The following is a 22197-nucleotide window of genomic DNA, read 5'->3' on the forward strand; positions in this document are numbered from 1 at the left end:
AAAACATTGACCCAATATATTGGGTTTAGGTTCACGTCAATTGGCCAATGTTGGGCCAATTATTCCAATATTGGGCTCATATTGGGCCCATATTGGATGAATATTTGCGGAGATCGCATGGCATGTATACCTGCATTGCCAAATAAGCCTAATATTGGCCCAACATTGGTTTAAGCGTACCGACTCCTCAAAACCGTTCTTTTGAGTATCGAGTATCGCCTCTGTAACTCTGTTACAATAGTCGCCATTTTATGACCTCGAGGTCCGTACAGCCGAGTCCGGTAATTGCATATAAATATCTGCAAAATCCTCTGTCAGCCACAATTTCTGCAAGAAGATTTATGGATACCAAAAAAATAAAACCGTTATTCACCTTTTTGTGGATTTTTTTTAAATATCGTTCAGTTTATCTCTCTTTTTTTACCTTATGTACATCGGCCGGTACATTTTTTAAGTAAAGGGCATTATAAACTCAGCAGAATCCTCATTCATGTGTGTGAACAACTCTATCTTTTTTCCTGTGGTAAAGCTTATGATAGTGAACTTGTGACAGTTAACAAGGTAATATTTAACCGGATGACTAGGACCAAAGATTTTGTTAGGCAATTACACGATGCTTCAAGTACAAGCGGTACAATCGGTATACATGTATACAACCTCGATAAATAGAAACCAAATGTATACGTGTACATCAAAAATGGAAAAGTTTATAACCACGGAAATACATAGGCCTACACAAAAAGACAGATCATGCAAGTTCTGTGAATCAAATTGCAATATTGCTTTTCTCCATCTATATTTGTTTGGCACCTGGGACCAAGTTGACTTGGGACCGAGTTAGCTCGGACCAAAATGGTTTCCCCGAAACTTCCTAACGCATACAAGTGCATGGTTGCCCGCTGTGTACAGTCACGCGCGCTAGTAATACCGCGCGATTATGGCCATCGTGACTAGCGTTGTGCATACCTGTATTCTCCGTTATTTTTAAGAATCATCGACCTGGAATAGAGTTTACATTAATTGAGAAAAGGTTTTGTCACGTTTGAGGGTCATATTCGATAGCTTTCGTGGCGCAAATTAAATTAATTCAGACCTAAAATACACAATACTACATGTTTTCTTTAGCGAGCGCGGTGCGATGCGGCGACCCCCACTCAATCCCGCAATGCGCTTCAGTAAACCTTGTGTGACATCATTAGTACGTAGGGTTATTGTCATAGGACTGTTAATTGGAAAATCATGCATGCACTTGATGCAGATTTCACTTTACAGATTCAGCCCCAACCCAGCACCAGTAGTGGCAATATTGGTCTAATCATGGCGAAACAGTGGGCCAATATTGGACGCCAATCCTTGCCAGAACTTGGCTAATATTGACCCAATGTTGCCCAATATTGGCCCCATGTATGTTTTGCTCATTGGCAAAAAGTGGTCCTATAGGCCAAAAAAAAAAGTCTCCGGTTTCTGGTATGCGCGCGCGTCGCCGTAGCTATGCGCGTCGGCAAAATGAAAAAGTTTTTTGTCAATACAAGATGATGTCTCAAAACCGCCAAACTCACTGGTTTGACTGGAATCCTGCTGCTGCACAATTTTAACGTGTTTTTAGATGGGGTTATGATCGAGAATAAGCTTTATGTGGCCTCTCTGGACTCCTATATATTTGCACTAAGTTTAGTCGGGCACCATTTGCAGTCATCAGCCGACATTTGAAGCCAAAAAAAAAAAAAAAAACAGGTAAAAAAAAAAAAAGCCGCGTCGCCGCACCACTTTTGGGGCAAGCTCCATACCAGAAACCGGAGACTTTTTTTTTTGGCCATATTGTCAGCAATGGCAATATTGGCAAAGCATTAGCTGATCATTGGTGACCAATGTTCAGCCAGTATTGCCCAATATTGGGCCACGAACGCTTTGCCCATTGGCACAAAAATTGGTCCTTTATGGCAACAATGGCAATTTGGGCATTAACAATGGCTGAACATTGACAATGGCCGATTTCGCCAATGTTCACAATAAAGGACCAATTGTGCGCCAAAAAGCAAAACCTAGGCCTACGTGGGACAATATTGGGTAACATTGACTGAACATTGAGGTTAGTGTGTTGGGTATTGGAGAGGTCGGTATTCTCATATTCTATTATATTGAGACTGAAGACATAACCTCATATCATGCATGTATATGAAGAGAGACAACGGGGTCTACCCGATGTTCCCCAATACCGATGTTCCCCGACATCCTTAGGATTAGGGTTTAGGGTTAACGTTGGTTGGGGAACATCGGTATTGGGGAACATAGGTATTGGAGAACAAAGGTATGCATCCGAGACAACACTATCAAAGCTTCTGAAATCATATATATATATAGCTATTACTCGCCTTTAATGAAATGTCTTCTTTATAGCCTGATGGGCCTTAACTATTAAAAGTCCCGAGTCATATTCGACCCGGCATCCGGGTCAGGTTTGACCTTTCACTCTTCTGAGTCAAAATGACAGTTTTATCTGTGTGTAGAGACAACATTTCCGAGCAAAATGGCCCGGAGAAGTCACTCAGAGAAGTGTCATTTTGATATACCAGTGTCAGATCAAATCTGAAATGGGTTCAGGTCGACTCTGTCCGGAGACCTTTCAGAGCACATGTATACTTCTCCATGCAGTACCGGTACGCTTCGCCTTGACACAGTGTCTTATTGTACATGTGTGGATATTTCGAATTAAGTTGACCTCTACGTCATATGTCATTAGGCAAACGACGCACTTTTCATTTTCTTACTTTGTTTAACAATGCAGTCGGTTGTCTTTGCATGCATCTCACAGTCCTTAGAGTGGTTCAATCAGTTTGATTCGACTATTGTATGGAATCGATGGTTCGGTCAGATAGCTGATGAGGAAAGTCATACTTACCGTGATGAGGTTCCAGTAGAATGACGTTTGGGCCACTGCCTGTGCCGTGGTGGAGCAGGCGGGCCCAATCAGCATCAACTTCTGTGGGGGCAGCCGAATCTGATCGAAGAAGAGTCTGGTTCCCAGACCGGCGTCACACTACCAACATAAAAAGGAAAAAAAATAATTCTTGAATTGGCCACTTAGTGTTGAATTGAAGAATCTGACAACTTTTCGTATTTCAAACCCGGCTCCTCTTTCGGCTTAGTCTGAGTGTCACCCGTTGTCCAAAGGAGCCCTCTCTGTCTCCGGTCCAACGTCTGATATACGTAAGCGTGCACATTATGCAACCCCACGCGCCAGCCAATCGGAGTCGACATGACTCTGGACTGTAAAGCTGTTGATTTGGTCAATTTGGATACCATGTTTTTGTACAACAACGGGCACAGAGATAGATCAGATAATGTGGCAAATATTACAAATAAGATATTCCGTTCTGATCTTGAATTAAAAGTTTCAGATAAAAGAATATAAATAAATCACTTTCGATTCGGCGAGCAAAAGTGGGAGCTAGGAGACACATAAAAGAGGGCCAAATAATAACTGTTGGATTGTACGTAGGGTAATATCAAATATTTCATGGCAAACTGAAAAGATGTCTCTTAATACATGTAAAGGCTGGTTCACATGGCGCGAAAGCAAACGCGAACACGAATTTCTGACGTTAGGTTAAGCTTTCAAAAGATAAAAAACATTTTATTTCTGGCGAATTTCGCAGCGAATTATTCCTTAAGTCAAATTCTCTTCGCATTCGTATTCGCGTCATGTATTAACCGGCCAGAGGTTAGCCCGTAAAACGAGAAGACACTCGATTTACAAACCTACAGGGTGGTCCAAAAACAGTTAACACTTTTTTCAGAGGTAGATTTTCTCAAAATTGAAGACATGTTGAAATTGTTTTAAGATATTCCTTAACTACAAGATCTTGGTGGTATATGGTGAAAGCGACGTTGAAAAAAGCTCAGAGTAAGAAATAGCGGTCATTTACAGACAAATGGTCAAAAATTAGTTTGTCCACAGCTATGGCAGTCATGTAGACCTAATTACAATTATTGCAGTTCTTTGTGCGTGCAGTGTTGACCATATCTCTTTAAGACTTGCGTGCGGACAAACTGGTTTCTGACCATCTGTCTTTGAACCATCACCATTTCTTAATTTAGGCTTTTTTTCAGAGCCGTTTTCACCAGATATAACACGAAGATGCTAGTTTAGGAATATTTTGAAACAATTTTTACGTCTCTCCCTAATTCCAAGAAATCTTGCGTCTGAAAACTTGTAAACGTTTTTTTTTTGGACCGCCCTGCATAAAAAGGAAGCGTACAAAGTGAACAGTCAAACAGCAATGTCGGTTCATACTTCAAGCGAATGCGAATTCGAAGAGCATTAAGATTACGATAGCAATGAACAAAATCATAACTATCCTCTTGGCTTTGGTTGCGTATTACAAATGCACTGTGTACATCTATTCAACACTATTTGTTTTCATAAGGACGGCCAATTGTTCATAATGACCGCCTCGGATTAATTAATGGGAAATTACATTATTCGGCTGGAGCATTAACTCATTTGCATTTCGGCTTTGGCTCAGCACTTTTTTGTGACCGGATCATGGAATATAAATCTTCTAGTAACATTTTATCAATTAGTGGTTTTTCATAATAGTGAAGGAACTTACTCTAATCTCTGATATTCACTCTGTTCTATGCATACATTACAAAGTGTATGAAACTGTTGACCGTTTTCTATAGAATTCCAATAGCAATATTTGCAAAGGAAAAAAACACTAGTGACGTGAATTGTTGGGGGGGGGTCGGTTCACATTTCACAACAAAACTTGAGAATTACATAATTACATAGTTCATGCAGAACTCAATCATGTAGGCCTATACTTCAGAACAAACCCAACCGTAAACCGATTTAGCTTAAATTTTGATTTATCTGTATGAGATGTAAATCCAGTATATACAAATGGCTCTAGCGCCTTAAAATCATTTACTTAACTTCTTAGACGGGAGATTTGTCATTTTGTTTGGAACGGTCTTGCTTTACTGAGGGACGAAATGCTATTGATAATTGAGGGAGAGGTCAAGGAGAAGAATGAAAAGACATTTATCACCACTTCTTTCAAATTCGTTCAAATAACATTGACAAGATAAAAACTAATATCCTGTACCAAAAAGAGTCCACTGTCTGTCCTTTCTTCTCTCAATTAGTCATATTCTTTCGTCTTCTTCTTTCTTTCTTTCTTCTTCTCCTTTTTGTTTGTTTTTCTTTTTCTTTACGACCGGGAGTATAATGGATTCGATTAAATTGTAAACAGACAAGATGAAGAACAACGGAAATTAGTCTTGTTGTTATCTGTGGAAAAAACTACGCTTTCAATGGATTGAAATTTAACACGACGTGGTTCATCAGTTGTCAGTCCTTGTCTGCAGTTTTCGTCCATCTGTGTGTTTGGATAATTGCTGTTAAAAAAATTATTATGATTACGCATTTAACAGGCATAGAAATCGCAGGTTTAACCAAACTAAAACCTACACAAGAGGGGGGGGTGGAAATATTGATGCAATTAATACAATTCTTGGTTTTTGTCCCCTTCTCAGCTATTTCTTCATGTTATTCCATAAGTCGATTCACTATTTTATCTGCCAAAAACTGCAAGGTGAACCACGTGAACTGACTTCAATTTAAAACTCAACCCATCAAACCCCAACGGCATGTTTTGTTGGAATCTGTCAGGATTGGTACAGTTTCCCTTGACAGTCTTTTACATTGGGTTGGTACACCTCCAGAATCAGAGTCAGAAACAATGTTTACAGTTTCCCATAATGGTTGGAATTTGCCAGGATGGGTTTGGTTCCTAGTAAATCATGCTAGGGAGTTAGGGTTAAATGTTAACTTGCTCCTCATATCAGCTCCTTCTGCTTGTTCCTCGGCCCTGGCCAAGGCATGACACACAATTCCACCCATCAGTTACTGGCACCCTTATGAGACTTGTATACTGAAAACGTTGTCATTTGTTACAGATAATTCTCCTGTCTAACCCTCTTGAGATTTAACGTCTCCTATATTGTCCTTCCCTTTCTACTTCACCATTTGCCTCATCCATCTCCCCTTCCCTAATTATCCCCTCCTATTCCTCCTATTCACACCAACCTTCACGCACTGCCATACTACTCTGTTCCATCCCCTGCATCATCTCTTCTTCCTCATCCCCCCCCCCTTATTTCTTAACCACTTCCACACTTTTTCCTTCTTCCACTCCATTCCCATTGATCTTTTCCTACATCGCGGTCTGTCCCCTATTTTTATCCCTCTTTTGTGTTTCTCCTTCCAACCCTGCATGCTTGTGAGTACCTACATGTTTGTTTCTTGTACCGCTGTTATTTGCCTTTACAGCAGATATTGTCAAGATCAAAACATCAGGCCTACCGGCCCTCTTAATGTTTTTGATTTGTACATTTCAGGTCAATACAGTCAGTCAGCAGTTTGCAGCAGTTTTATTCATGTTCAAATTGTTACCTTGTGCTTGCTGTTATATTCGATATTGAGAACTCTGGTGTTTCAACTCTGCTACGCCTGCACCGACGTTGCCTTCTGGTAAAATGTATTTCCGGGCGATTTACAAATCGCATCGCACCCAGTAAAGCCCGGTTCATACTCGGCGCGAAGCGAAAGCGAACGCGAATTTGTGACGTGATGGCAAGTATTCGCTCTGCAAATTCGTAAAAGTTGAACATGTTTCAACTCGGGCGAATTTCACAGCGAATGTTTCGTGACGTCAAATTCGCTTCGCATTCGCATTCGCGTTCGCGTGAAGTATGAACCGGACTTAACACGTGATGAACACCTCGAAATGTACTGGTTAATGGTCCGTAATGCAGGACCTAGGGGGATATGTCAGTCAGTGATTGCGTCGGTACGGTAAATACAAGAGCGCGGAAAAGTTGAGTTAATTAGTACCGTCCTTCGGGTGTGAACACTTGATTAGCACATAACGTCCCTTCTGCTTGAGACGTGGACTTTAATTACATCTTTTACGCAGAGGCTGTGTCATATTCAACTCAATCAGGCTGTATCCTCGGCTTCGGCTTAGAAAGGCTTTTTTCCCTCGCGATTTGCGAAGCACTGCTCAAAATAAGTCGATGCGTTATGTTCTACATCAATTACATTTTTTTCTAGCTTATGATTACGTGTATGAGGCAATGTTTAAAACATAACTAAGTGCTTTTGACATTAAGTGCTTTTTAAGTTTGAGGTACTTTTCAAATAAATGAGATTTGGATTTATTGATTTTCGATTCGTGGCTTCTGCGCATGCGTTCATCCGTAACTAAGGATTCTGTGCTTACAGGGGAATTGTTCTGCTAGCGCGGGTAACACAACATGGTGATCTTAAGAAAGGAATCATGTGGTCGTTTGACCCAGAAACTTCGGCTAAAGTGTCATTTTGATTATAAAAAGGGTAATTTTTTACCCTGAAAAAAATATCAGGGCCCAATTTATTTGCCCAATTTCAATTACCCTTTTTATAATCAAAATGACACTTTTGCCGAAGTGTCCGGGTCAAACTGACCCGGAAAATGATCCGGAGAAGAGTCAATTTGCCTCGGAAGTGCCATTTTGACCCTAAAGATTATCAGGTCAAAATGATCCGGAATCCGGATCACAGCGACAACAAAATGGAACTCTATGTTTATCATTTGAAGAAACTGACATGATTACCATACAATGCCATGGACAGCTTCAACTACTCCAACGACCACCATTTCATTTGCTGGCATCTCTCTTTAACCTTTTTTTTTAACTTGGCATTGGTACTCACCGTGTTGCTGAACCACCTGGTTCTTATTCATAAATTTGTATGTATTTTGTGCACTTAGTTTTATAGCATGTTCACCATAGTGATCAGTGATCATTCTACAATGTAGGAAAACCTGCGCGGCATTACCTTAAAAGGCATACCGGAGGCCCATGATGAAAATTCACGATTCACTAATTTGAATAAAACCCACACATTTAATAAAGCGAGTATATATTTCCAATCACTCGACAAACATTCATGTACTGAAGTCCATTACAGCTCATATCGATTTTTACACTGACAATTCGTGTACTGCGAAGCCATTCATGGACATGGGAATCTTTCAGAAACATGTTCCAGCTGCTCAAATAATTAGCCTTGAAATTAAAATGAAAACTTTTTGTTAAACTGGCGCATACCACAGCAGGCTCAACCATTTTGGTCCTAATTATGCAGGACTCCATATTCATGCTTGCTTGTATTCGACCAATTCCATCAATATGTCAATAATATCAGCATTTTCGGTAAAGATTATTTTGTCCTCAACTTCCTGGTATGTTTCCTTGCTCTGTGGTATATTCTAAGAGGCTTTCAAACAGTTAATTACTATTGGAACAAATGTGTGCTTGGCCGGCTTTAAACAGTCTGTTTAAAACTGGTTGGAGTCTGGATGCTGATAATTACCCGAGCTGAAGACGAGGTAACTAAAAGGCACCGGATTTCATAGGAGTCAAAATTTCATGTGACATTGGAAAAGTGTTTAAGACCGGCCAGCCGGTCTTTATCAACCGTTTAAAACCGACCACGTGACGGGCTCTCGACCAATAGGAATGGGCAAACTATCTCAGGTATTTATGAATGCAACATAAATGAACCACAAATTGTCTGCTCCCATTTAAAAGTTGTTTGCAGTTGCGATACCTGTTGAATAATGTAGAACTCAAACAATGATTTCCATGCATATGTGATCGCGCACATCTTTCTGCAGGTAGTCTGCGGGTCCGTTTTATGCACTAAAGGTTCGAAAAGCCATTAAAAATTGGCCATAGCTATCAGCCTTCAGTTTGCCTATTATGCATACACAACCAGATACATTAATATTAAGCAAGGACTCCATATCCAAGAATTCGTCTTGCAATAATTCATACGCAATAATTATAGGCTGTAGTGTCTCGCACTATTACGATGGGTAAATGACCATCAGATAAAATAACCCTCACCATTGTTGCTTATACATTTTTTAAAGGTGCTTGACGGGAGATTAACAAAAGTCAGTGTTTCTGATTACGAAAGCCCACTGCACACGAGAGCTACGTGCTGAGCAAAAAGTCACTCGAGGCCGTTTGCTCAGCACGTAGCTTACAAAATATCACCGTGTCCTGTCAATTTTTGCTGAGTTTTTCTGCCTCGCGAGGCCGTGAGGCACATATTTATCCTGTCTGATTTGTTTCGCCCCGCGAGGCGAAAAACTCACCGTGTGCGGTCAGCCTGAGCTACGTGCTGAGCTAAAAAGATTAACTAGCCAATGAAAGCACATACTCTATTCACGTGATTTCATGATATTGTTTTGCAATTTCTTCTAAAGCCTTCTTGTGTCTACACCCATTTTTAAAACAAGGATAATCTGGCCACAACTCAACCAGCTTGCCCTCTAAGATAAAGTCGCTGGCACTTTCTACGGGGGCTGCCATCTTCAAGTCACGTGACCAGAGTATGTGCTTTCATTGGTTAGTTAATTCTCAAGGCATGAACACCATTACATCTTATATTTTTCAAATAATTATCGTTTCGTAAAAGTGCATCTAGCGCATCTTAAGAGCCACAAAAATCGGCTGGAAAAGCTTCAATCTTACTTATATTTCATTAGCAACGTTGCAATTTTGTTTCACAAAGTTGTAATTAATTTTGTCCTAATCACAGGCTGAGGTGATTTTTTTTGGGGGGGGGGCGGAGCATAGGACATCTGGACCATTTAAAAGAGTGAAAGTGCATGAAAGAACAAAAATTGTTGTTGCTTATGTTAATTTCGGACTGATTCACGTCGGGATTTTGCACAATCATTTCTTAATTTTCTAGAGTCAGTGTCACAACTTCAGAGTTTATACAAACCCCTGTCAACAACTTAACTGACTAGCGTGGGTCTTCTTCGATCAGTAAGCCTCTATAGGCCTAGCATCATCATAAAAAGGTGATGCAACGTGTGAATCATGCCCTACATACAGTGGCGTAGCCACCGGGGGCGTGGGGGGGGGGCGACCGCCCCCATGAAACCTTGTCGCCCCCCCCCCAGTCGCCCCCCCCCCCCCTGAGATTTTGAGTTTCTAAAAAAATTATCATTGATCTACATGACGCCATGGGCGTCAATCCTGGGGGGGAGGGGGGGAACAGGGGACATGTCCCCCCCCCCCCCCACACTTTTTGAAGGGTGGGGGACAGATTTTTGAGCTCGTGTCTCATTTACAGGGCCCTGTTATTTAGGCCTACTACAATGTATCTTTTGCTTAGAAAATATTGGTTAAAGTGGTCAGAAATTGCCTCAGATAGCACCACAGAGCAGTTAGAATCCAACATTTTTCAAACCCCACGCCTAAAGCTCAGAATTCTGGTAGCTGATTCAATGACTCCAACCTCGAAAACAATGTTCAAAACATTTTCTTATGCCTTTAGCTGAGAAAACCTCGAAAATTATGTTTAAATTATTATCTTTTGTGCTAAGATAATTATTGGTTAGAGTGGTAAGAAATTGCCTCAGATCACACCACAGAGCATCGAGAATCCAATTTTTTCGGGGCCCTTAAGCGGGCCCCAAACCGCACGCCTATAGCTCAGAATAACGATAACTGATTCAATGACTCCAACCTCGAAAACGATGTCCAAATAATTATCTTTTGCTGAGAAAATTAAAGCATGGAGGAAAGTGGTAAGAAATTGCTTCAGATCACACCACAGAACATCTAGAATCAATTTTTTCGGGGCCCTTAAGCGGGTCCCGAACCCCCCTGCATGACGCCCCCCCCCCCATGAAATGTTCCAGCCCCCCCCCCAGCGGCCCCCCCCCCCCCCCCCCCCCCCCCACTGAAAAATTCCTGACTACGCCACTGCCTACATAACACGTCAATAACATCAATAATTCAATATCATAGCATCATACAACATAATTACACTTTCCTAATGATGACACACCTATGTTCCGACACCTATGTTCCGGCACCTATATTCCGACACCTATGTTCCGACACACCTATGTTCCGACACCTATGTTCCGACACCTATATGTTCCGACTGCTCATATTTCTATCCCTAACCCTAACCTCTAACCGGGAGTAACACAATCTTATGCATCTTTGGGTTGTCGGAACATAAGGGTGTCGGTAAAAAAAGAGCATTGACCTGTCTAATTAGCCCCTAACAATTTGTCGCAGTAGATTCGGCTCTAAAATTCATTCACACATCAAACCGCGTCTTCATCCGGAGGCTATTTCGGAGAAAGACATCAAGCCTTGCTTGTCGATGTGGGGAAATTGGCAAGGTTAGGACAACTTCAAACAAACTGCAAACACTGACGGTATCTGTGAACCTGCGTATGAGTGATTTGAAACGGAAAGATGATTGCAATGTTTTGGCTTACCCTCGAGTTATCCCAGACCATTCCCAGCTCGTACTCGGCCAGGACGTTGGGGTTGGCATTAATGCTCTCCAACGCCATATTCACGGCGACCAGAACCCCACTGCCGTCCCAGCCCCCGCCGGGAAGCGAAAAGAACCCACCAATGTACAGTGGTATCTTCGCTGCGGACTCGCCCCCTCCTCGGGCAGTTGCAGACGGCTCGGTCGGTGCCGTCGCCTCGTTCCAGTCTGTCAAAGACACGTTATTGCCGAGGGGAACCACAGTTCCCGGTAGCGTTTGGGCGTCGAAACTGGGAAACCAACACATCGTGAAGAAGACGAACCTGCAGACTCGTACGGCCTTCATTTTAGCCACTACGAAAATGATGTGATGACTCGAGTCTCTCGTGCAGCAGCACAACGCGCAAATGTTTCGTTTGGGTACGTGGTAGTATACAGCAACTATATCACAGCAACCCCGTGTGCATTAACGCCGGACTTTAATGCAACGGCTTCGTTACGGGTTGACGAATGCAATCATTTATGGCTCTTAACGCAATTTACCAACAGACTGGCAGTAGGTCGGCATGCATCAGTATGTCACTGAAGAAGAGTGCCAAACATTAACTAAAACGAAGAAAAAACTAAACTAGCAGTGAGCCCTTCAAGAGCACCAGCCGATTTGGTCACGGAGGTGGACAATGTCCACCAATCAACTCGAACAAAATGATGTCACCATGAGTGTGAGTGCACCTCTACGTCATGCATTTTGAAAAATGCATGGTACCACGTTATCGATTAACGTCATAAATCGTATCCAGTCATCATGGCTACATTTTAAACCCTTCTCGCTTGATTGATCCCTATTGGTTTGGCTATAATGAAGACAAAATGTAATTAAGTAAGATTTGAGGCTTTGCATGGTGGAGATCCTAAATAATGAAAGGTTTGCGAAACACCATGTGCGAATAATTAATTATTTGCACATGGTGTTTCCGCAAACCTTTCATTATTTACAAAATGTAATGTTTCTTTTTTTTAGGACAAAAAAGAGCGCGCTGTTTACAACAAGCTTTAATATGAAAGTACTATTGCGATAAAAATTAATAGTCTGATTTCAATGCCTAGAGATTCTGACTATGTGTGTTTTGACCAGTCATAAGTCACGGGCAGCCGCCGATATCACGTGACCAAATTAATCCCCAAAAAGTACCGATGTAAATTAGCCCATGTACCAAAGGGATGAACACACAGGCGTTTTAATAAAGGTTTTCAAAGTAACATGTGCGACTTGAATCAGGACTAGCACCCAAACAACTCAATTTTTGAGACTCAACATTTTGATCCCTGAAATTCGTTCTCACAAGAATTACACAAAAACCGAAACCGGCCACTTTCTAAAGCATGGTTGTGTGGACGTTTGTATTCTACTTTTAATTGATCCTTCCAACTACGTATAAAGCCCGGTTCATACTCAGCGCGAAAGCGAAAGCAAACGCGAATTTGTGACGTCGTGGCAAGTATTCGCGCTGCGAATTCGTAAAAGTTGAACATATTTCAACTCGAGCGGATTTCCCAGCGAATGTTTCATGACGTCAAATTCGCTTCGCATTCGCTTTCGCATGAAGTATGAACCGGGCTTTAACCGGGCTTAACATTTCGTGAAAAAAAACGCATTTTGTAGCCTAATTGTGCGCTTTCCAGAATGTGTTTACGTGCAGGATTTGCGGAGCGCGAACGTATATTTCAGAGATCAGCGGGAGGCACCTGCTAGCTGGGTGTCTTACAAATGATCAGTGCGCCCTCAATCGACGTTTTTTGGAGTCAGGTTTCGTGATGCATATTCATATCGTACGAATTCGTACGATCGACGGGTACCTTCGGAGGGTGTTTTGCCAAATTGTTCATCATGAACGTTATGTTTTATGTAATAGCGACACGTTTTGGAGTGTTTTTCATAGATATAATGTTGTAATGTCGAACTATTCAAAGTCTAAAGGAAAAAAAAATTTCAAAAAGCCAAACAACACAAATAAATCATTTTTTGCACCTGCCAAGGCTTCAGAGGACAGTGAAATCGGGGCATATATATACCAATACGAACCTGTGTATAATAACCAAGTCTCTCCATTACCGTTGCATTTTGTTCACTCTTTAGGCCATTTACAAAAACAATGTGACACACAAACATCAGACGGACATCAGACGGACATACAGACATCAGATAGATACACAGACATCAGACAGCATTGGATCTTTAAATATAGGATAGGCCTAGTAGGGACCGTTAGAAATGGTACGCGCACGGTAGGCCTACTATATATCACCATTTTGTGTTGTTATTTCACCAAACCCACATAAATACTTAACACTTTGATTTGAAATGACCATATGAAATAACCACGCAAAATGGTGATTTAACAAGCAACTTGTTCACGAGCTGTACACGTACACCGTACACGCACCATTTCGAATGGTCCTTATTACTGGGCCATATACCCGTACCTTTGAATCGTTCCACACCATACGCAGCTCGTAGCCAGCCAGGACATTCAGGCCACTGTTGATGTGCTCCAACGCCATCTCAACGCCCACCAACGCGTCGCTGGCGTCAAGCCCGCCGCCTGGTAAAGCGAAGAACCCGCCAATGTACAAAGGCGTGACCGGGGCGGTAGACGACGCGGGCTGCTCGGTAGCCGTCCCATTGTTGTCTGGTAACGCTAACGTGGAAACTTGCACCGTAGTCTGTGATTTCACCAACACTGGGGTGAATGGACAACAGGCGATGGCCAAAATTGTGTAGACATGCACAGTGTCCATTGTAAAATATCACATTAAATTGTAGAGTATAAAGAAGTTGGTATGGTGGTTTACTTCTCAAAACCCATTTTGAACAAACAGACAAAAGAGCCTATGTCATTATGGTCTCGTTTCATACAGACAGCTGAGGGGCTCATCGTCGTCAAGTGGAACGCCACCATTATTTCTGCTGGTATCTCGTCATGATAGCCGGACAAGGTTATTAATTCCTTTCAGACAGTTTAAAATATAGTTACGTCACGAATTTAATGAACACACAATACCAGTATTTGATTTCACTTATCTTAAGTGTAGGACTACTTAGTTTGAGTGTACACCGGTGGAACACATACGGTGCAAGATTGAACTACAATCTTGCCCCGAGGTCCTGTTAGTAATTAGGGATGACAGTGTGATGGAGCAGTTATTTAAACGCGTGTGGTTTAAACCATGGGTTTGGTCGCTGATAATGGCCTGGGGCGAAGACGAGAGCTGTCATCGGCGACCAGGCCCCTAACCGGTTTTAGACATTAACAAAATATCGTTAAAACCTTGCAGCATATTATTTGAATTCAAATCAGCGCCCAAGTTGAAGATTGCTACTCACTGTCGGGTGCAATTTTGGTGTACTAAGTGCAACTGTGATGATGCCTTCATACAGCTGGTTGAGGTATTCGCCACTTTCTGTTGAGTCGCTATTTGCTATTATTATACAGTATGTACAGTGTTGTATATCGAGTTCATTTTCACGAGTACGAGTAGTTTGCCATGAGTACGAGTGTGAGTACGAGTATCCTTTGTCATGATTACGAGTACAAGTATACGAATGCCAGCAAATTGTACAGTGAGTGCGACAGTTCCGGATCATCGACAGTTCCGGATCATCGACAGTTCCGGATCATCGACAGTTCCGGGTCACTTGATTTAATAAAAATTCATTCAAGTGTGACCAAACTTTTTTTAAAGATTTTGTTTTCACCAATTTGAAGGTTTATCATTTTTGCAATTGTCGGGAAAAGGAAATTGCGGAAATCGCTTAAACATCACCCACGGTCCAGTTCGGCGAAATGACCGCTTGTTTTGTAACTGGCCTGTGAAAGGAAGCGCATAAAGGCGAAATTCTGGTTTCCTGTGGAACGTAATCAACACTTATCGTGTTTTTTTTTCATTAAATTAGGGGAGTCTTGTAAGAAAATAATCTCAAATATTACTGAGTAATTATGTGTTTTGGCATTTGTATTAAATGAATTGCCGTATTCGCCCGCGTGCGACAGTTGCGGATCACCCATGCACACGACAGGGGGGGGGGGGCCAAAGGGGGCCATGCCCCCCCCCCCCTAAAAAACGAAACAATTTTTTTTTTCTTATGTGACATCGCAATAAAGGCAGGCAATGAGTACACACCATCTTTTCCTCAAAAAACATTGGTTAAAGTGGTCAGAAATTGCCTCAGATCGCACCACAGAGCATCTAGAATCCAAAAAAATTTCGGGCCCTTAAGCGGGCCCCGAACCCCACGCCGTAATTTTTTGACCCACTTTTTAGGGGGACCAATTTTTTTTGGGCCCCCCAAAAAATTGTGTTCTGGATCCGCCCTTGGCACACGATGCAGTTTTGTGTGCAGTTTACATGATGAAGGCATGAAACACGACGAATGATGAACCAGCAGATCCGGAACTGTCGAAATTGATCCGCAACTGTCGGGTTCAGTCCTGTACAAAAGCCATGATTTATTTCCCTTGAAGTTGAGTCTGTGTGGACATATTTGGTTTGAACTTGAAAAGGAGGAATTTTACTACTATGTCAATTGGACACGGAAACCCCAAACATGGACGGGTGTACAGCGCACCACTGGAGCGGTTTGTATAAATCCGGAACTGTTGCACCGATAATACTCGAGTTCGAGTAAAAGTATGAGTACTTTCCAGGAGTATAGGAGCAAATTTCGATGTGTCACGTGTCTTAAAATGTTTTTCGGGTACGAGTACAATATACGTCACGAGTACGAGCCCCAGCACTAGTACCAGTACGAGTACTAGTACGAGTACGAGTTCGAGTACGAGTACGAGTACAAGGACGAGTTCGAGTACACTGTCACGAGCAGTGGCGTCACCAGACTTTTCAGTCTGGGGGGGGCACAGGGGGGGCACCAGCATTTGATGGGGGGCGCACTTAGGTGGATACGGATCGCCGTCCTGGGGGAGGGGTCTAAGGGGATTTTCGCATACGGAGGATGGGCTAGATGCAAAATGGTGCCACATTTGATGCTAAATTCGATCTGAAGATATCTCCAGAAATTGCTATTTTTGAGGTAATGATTTTAACAACGCGCAGAATTTTGCAGAGGATAGGGGGGGGGGCACCAGCATTTGATGGGGGGGGGGGGCACTCGGGGGCACTAGGTTTTCCAGGGGGGGCACGTGCCCCCCCTGGCCCCCCCCCCCTTGGCGACGCCACTGGTCACGAGTACGAGTACGAGTACAAGTACGAGTACGTGTACACTGTAACGAGTACGAGTACGAGTACGAGTACGAGTACAAGGACGAGTTCGAGTACACTGTCACGAGTACGAGTACGAGTACAAGTACGAGTACGTGTACACTGTAACGAGTACGAGTACGAGTACGAGTACGAGTACAAGGACGAGTTCGAGTACACTGTCACGAGTACGAGTACGAGTACAAGTACGAGTACGTGTACACTGTAACGAGTACGAGTACGAGTACGAGTAAACTATATCGCGAGCACGCGAGCGAGATCACGTACCAAACAAACGTTCTCGTAAGTAAGAGCACGAGTAGGCCTTCTACAACACTGAAAGTTATGCTTTCGTAAGATTGCAACAGTACGGTACATGAATACTTCTATTTGTTCAAAGAAAACCCGATGGCGTTAACCTTCAGCCTGCAGTAATTCATCTTTAAATCATCTTGGATATTATCAATGATAAAAATTGTCAAACTCAAAACAGGAACACGAAACAAAAACGCTGTACATATACCACAACACAACTTATTCAAAATATCTATTTTTTATTACAAACATACACAAAACTTCACAATTTGCTTCTCCTGAGTTCTCCTTAGTCATTTTATGAATTCAATCCGTAATAAGCCTACCTAGTAAATTGTGTTCCATTTTTTTCAAACTTGTTAGAAATCAAGTCAACAGTCTTACATAAAGCTCAATGACGTTGCCCAACGAAGGAGACAAGTTCGTTTCAATACCGCTTAGACTATCTAAAAAGAAGAGAAAAACAACATTTCACATTGCGCCAATAATAACGAATTTCATCTGGTGCAGATTTCAGTATATCTCACTATACTGATTCAGGATAAAAATGCTTCGAACTTTTTTGTTTCAAAAGAACCAACGATACAAACAGTTTTGGACAATTCCCTTACAAAATTACTCACCAATCAGACACAAGTTGTAATAGTGCTTGTGACGAAAAATATATAATCATTAAATGTTCTCAAATTACTTTCATTGATATTTACAACACTAAACAAATATCAAATGTTAAAATTCAAGCTTTTATACCATGTACATATTTTCCATATTTTCATTTCCGCATTACTATCCTCATCTTGGTAAAATACCCTGTTATGTTAATATCAATTGCACGATATTAGTATTTGTTTCATCAGCAGGGACGAGATTTTATTTTCATACCTTTTATTATCATAAATAGAGTAATGGATTGAGCTACTGAAGCCTATACAAACAAATTTCAGTTGTTTTTGGAATTTTTTTTGGGGGGGGGTATGTTCCCGTCTCGTAGTACCCGTCCCGTTATTGGATGTTAAAACAATGTCCGTTTAACTTTACGTTAAAACAATGTAAAACTGTAAACAAACAAAAACTAAATAAATAAATAAATAAAAAAATTTAAAATACATACGGGCTTAATAGAATGTCATAATATATATAACGACTTTAGGCACCGATATGATTTTTATATAAGACACGTATTGGAAGCAAGGGTAATATATTTTTTGCATCCAAATTTAAAAAGAAATACCTCCAACTCCAGATAAGAACATTAATCACAAATTGGACGGAAGATGATTCAGATATACTACATGACATTTACACTCTTGAAATTTAAAACACATCTTAACTTCAACCACTCATTTAAAGATATGGAATACCCATAGGGCTTTGTGTTCTTTAATTAAGACAAACATATACTGTTTTAGCTGACACCTGACGTGTACAAAAATACAAAAATAACGAACTCAAGCCTACATGGCTTACAGTGCAGTAACAATATTCACGGAATAACCTGACCAAACGGTGTATCAGTATCTGCAGTCTACATAGTTATTCACAAGAAGTGCAGAGAAGGTATCAGTGTATAACAGAATAGTGGGTTAAAATTTGAAGAAAAGTGAAATAAAAACACCTTTTTACAATTGTTCTTAAAATATTGTTCATATTTTTTCAACGCTCCTCACTAGGATGGGATTGGTGCTTCTGAAGATCGGTCAAAATGTTTTTGTCTTTTTCTGTATGCAGGAATATACAAAATGAAAAATATGCCGTATGCCTATATGAGTTTTTGTTCAAACACGAAAGCGATATAGGCGTGTGTTCACTATCTACAGATGTTTAGTCAGTTCCCAAGACGTTACCAGAGACACACGCTGGTATGTCGACTACGTTGATATTAACTGCAGCTGGAAAAGGGAGTTTTCAGCAGACAATATTTTGTTTTCTTTCAAGTGTAAGGATCATTTATTCCAGCGGTTTTCTGTCAAAAAATGGTCAATATATTTTCAGATAATCGCAAATGCTGCACTGGACCTATTTAAAACAAAAAAAGTTAATTTTCTTTTTCACTGAATTGTTTAATAAACATCCCAGCAGCTAAGAACCGTACATAACTGCGGTGTCCCGTCAGTATGAAGCGATCATGTGCAGCAACCCTATGCGAAAAGAACTTACAAATATGCGCTATTACATTGCCTTTAGTTCACAGGAATAAAACACACGAGTCTGAAAAACACTATACGAAAAATAGTTCCACAAAAGATAAACAACAATTTCTCAATAATTATGAACGTTTACTTTGCGTTCCGCGGGATTTATGGGCGTTTCCCAAACATCGGCTAGGTCTCCGTCCGGCTTCGTTTCTTGCTCAAGAATCATAAGAGCCTGTAACGTCCTAAACCATTAAAAAAATACGCTAATCTTTGGTCCAATATAAAAAAACAAATAATCAATTTTTTGAAGCAGAAAATAGACACATATTCAGCCAGAGTACTCAAATAAGGAATCGTATAGCTGAGGTGTAAGGAACACCCTAATATTGTCGGTGCAAGATTTGAAAGCACCGTGTATAACTCTAATATATTCATCAATCCGATTTTGAAAGTAGAGTGATGCTTCCATGCCTGAACGCCAATCACACGTCCGTTTTGCGAAGTTCTGAACACGACACTAGGTGTGAGTGTATTGGGCGAAATACCAAAGTGAGCTATGGAATATCTCTGTAAATGGTAGAAAACCACACCAGTAAGCACAAAAAGTGGGCAACGCGGATTGGTTCATACAGCAGCTGTGCTCACACCGGAGGGTTCGTCTATTGCAACTGGCTGGGAATGCGTTTCAGTGATGGTTTCGTCAGCACTGTAGTCCTTCCCTCTGGATGGGGAAAAGCCACAGACCAGTCCACATGACCAGAATCCACAGCCATCTCCTGCTTCTGGATGCGGGCCACGCTGGTGAGGGCCCTGTGCTGCCTTGATCTGGTTCTCCAACTGGACATGAAGAAAAAGACAATCATCGGAAACTTGTTTAAGATAAAAATCCGATGTTTGTTTTTCTTACGAATTTTCGAATTCTGTATTAGATTTTAACGAAAAGCACAATTCTTATAATTGAGGGCGTCTGCAACTCGGTCCGGGTCCCTTTGTTCTCAATTCTAATAAGGGTAATGACCAGTCTCCCTGCGATGAATGAATTTTTTGCGGGCCTCGAATAATTCAAACTTTGTACATTAAGGATTCTGTAAAGTAAACGTGGGAATATTTTTTTTCGTTCGATATCTCATTCAAAAGTGAAAAACTTTGATAATACATGTACTAGAAAAAAAAAACATTTAAAAACAGCCTCTTTTCGGGGTCACACTCAAAAAAAGCATGGACAATAACTAAAAAGTGTGTACAATATCTCATTAATTTCCCTCATCAAGCGTATTGACTGCTTGAATGAACGACTATTAGTATTACTGACCTGTATCGGTCCCCATTGCAGAGGCGGATCTAGATTTTAGGAAACGGGGGGGGTTTCATATGAAAAGGGGGCAGAGAAGGCGTACCTAAGGCACGCCCTGCTAGGGGGGCCAGGGCATGGCCTGAGGAACATTTTGATATCTGCAGTGCTTCCTCCTGCATTGTAAGGCAATTGGAGAATAAATTTAGGAACTTTAGCATTCCATTATTAATTTTTGGCCCCATTTTACTATTATCGTAACATTTGTCAGGTGCTGAAGGGGGAGGGGTTTCCTCTTCAGATCCAAGGCAAGAACAATTAATATGCCTAAGCAGAAAAAAGCTCTTAGCAGCCGACATGCCATGAATACGCATGTGACTATTTCCAAGCTGATTTATGCTAAGCACACGGATTTTCTGCTGAGCCTCTTTACGGAAACTGATTCCTGGTCTTTATTTACCTCTCGGATCCTGGATTTGAGCTGCAAGTTCTCTGTGGTTAAGCTGGTCGTGGTAACGCTGTTGGACGTCTCGCTCAGGTTGGTTCGAGTTTTGGCCGCCGTTTGTGTCGGATCACCGTCGGGGTACTTGACCACTGCAATGATCTGCACCGTTTTAGAATGGAAAAAGCCCGTGACAAAAAAATGATACCAATTTAATATCAGTCGGTGTGTGCTCATTCAATGTTTCGTGCATAGATGGAAATGCTAATATCGAGGAACTATTAGAAATGGTGCAGGTAGGGGAGACCTATAGGGTGTCGATCCCCCAAAAAGTTATGCAAGCAGATATCCTTTCTTTCTAAAAAAATTAAAATAAAAAAAAATAGTTAACATGGGGATTTCATCTTCATGGAGCATATTTAATTATACTGTGGAAATCCGTTCATGCAAACCAGGAAATGGTTGCCATGGAAATCCGTTCATGCAAACCAGAGATCTAACAGATCGTAAATGGCTATGAGTTTTTTCACCCATTCCAATGGGATTTACACAGTCAGTGGTATCAGTGAATCAGATTGTCACTCTGATGCATATCCCATCCCATAAGAATGGGTGAAAACCCCATAGATTTGCATAATCTGTTAGATATCTTGTTTGCATGAACGGATTTCCATGGCATGTATACAAAAGAGTGTCATTAATATGTTCCATTAAGATGAAAAGTCTCGTGTTAAGTAGTTTGTGAGAAATTAAAGGATATCTGCTTTAGCTTTGCATTTGTCTGTGGTAATTTTATCCGGCCCATATTTTACATTTAATTGGGCGTGAGGTGCGCATAATCGTTAGTGTAACCAATACAATAACCACGCAAAATGATTGAGACATGTAACTTTTACCGAGCCACATAATTATATCCCAAGCATAACTTCTGGACCGGTGATGGTAACGAATGCGTTAAAGGGGCTAGTAAGGTGAAGTAATTCATATTCCTTTCCTCGTACTGCCACACCGTGATGATCTAGCTTTTCCCCTTTCTTATAACTTATCAAAGTTTAAAGAAGATATCAACGTCTCTCTTATCAAGCTGCTTCTTTGTTTCTTGTTTGTAGTCACCACGTATACTTCAGTAGCCCTTGGACTCATGGTTGGCGATATCAACACAGGGCGAGTCAAAAATAGGAAACCCAAATGGCACGGCTATTTTCTTTATAAAGTTCTGCATGTAGCACTTTTAAAATCTAGGATATCTAAGCCCAATTATTAAGCTTTCTTTTAGTTCAAAATCACTCACATACTTTTCAAGTTACAGAATTTTAAAGACAACCACCATCTAAAAGTTCTGTCCAGGGATCACAAAAAAGTGTCTGTTTCAGCAAAACGAAAACAATTC

At 41.2% G+C, this 22197-nt stretch overlaps 2 protein-coding genes across 3 annotated transcripts in view; both read right to left on the bottom strand.

The window, feature by feature from the left end:
- LOC119741448 overlaps positions 1-14290 on the bottom strand; it is a 43227-nt gene extending 28937 nt beyond the window's left edge. Inside the window, exons 1-2 of one of the 2 annotated variants that reach the window (XM_038217200.1) lie at positions 13853-14290; positions 2900-3037 (exon numbers count right to left, since the gene is read on the bottom strand). In XM_038217200.1, coding sequence (XP_038073128.1) covers positions 2900-3037; positions 13853-14167 — 453 coding nt within the window. In that variant the 5' untranslated portion in view covers positions 14168-14290. Of the gene's footprint in view, positions 1-2899; positions 3038-11369; positions 12084-13852 lie in introns of those variants that run through there. The other variant, XM_038217198.1, reaches the window with a different exon arrangement.
- A 2868-nt stretch (positions 14291-17158) lies between these two features.
- LOC119740441 overlaps positions 17159-22197 on the bottom strand; it is a 54020-nt gene continuing 48981 nt past the window's right edge. The window contains exons 19-20 of the mRNA XM_038215755.1: positions 20826-20969; positions 17159-19911 (exon numbers count right to left, since the gene is read on the bottom strand). Coding sequence (XP_038071683.1) covers positions 19699-19911; positions 20826-20969 — 357 coding nt within the window. The 3' untranslated portion in view covers positions 17159-19698. The remainder of the gene's footprint in view (positions 19912-20825; positions 20970-22197) is intronic.

Source organism: Patiria miniata, unplaced genomic scaffold (genome assembly GCF_015706575.1).
Source record: "Patiria miniata isolate m_02_andy unplaced genomic scaffold, ASM1570657v1 HiC_scaffold_5, whole genome shotgun sequence".
In the NCBI taxonomy this organism is placed as follows: Eukaryota; Metazoa; Echinodermata; class Asteroidea; order Valvatida; family Asterinidae; genus Patiria; species Patiria miniata.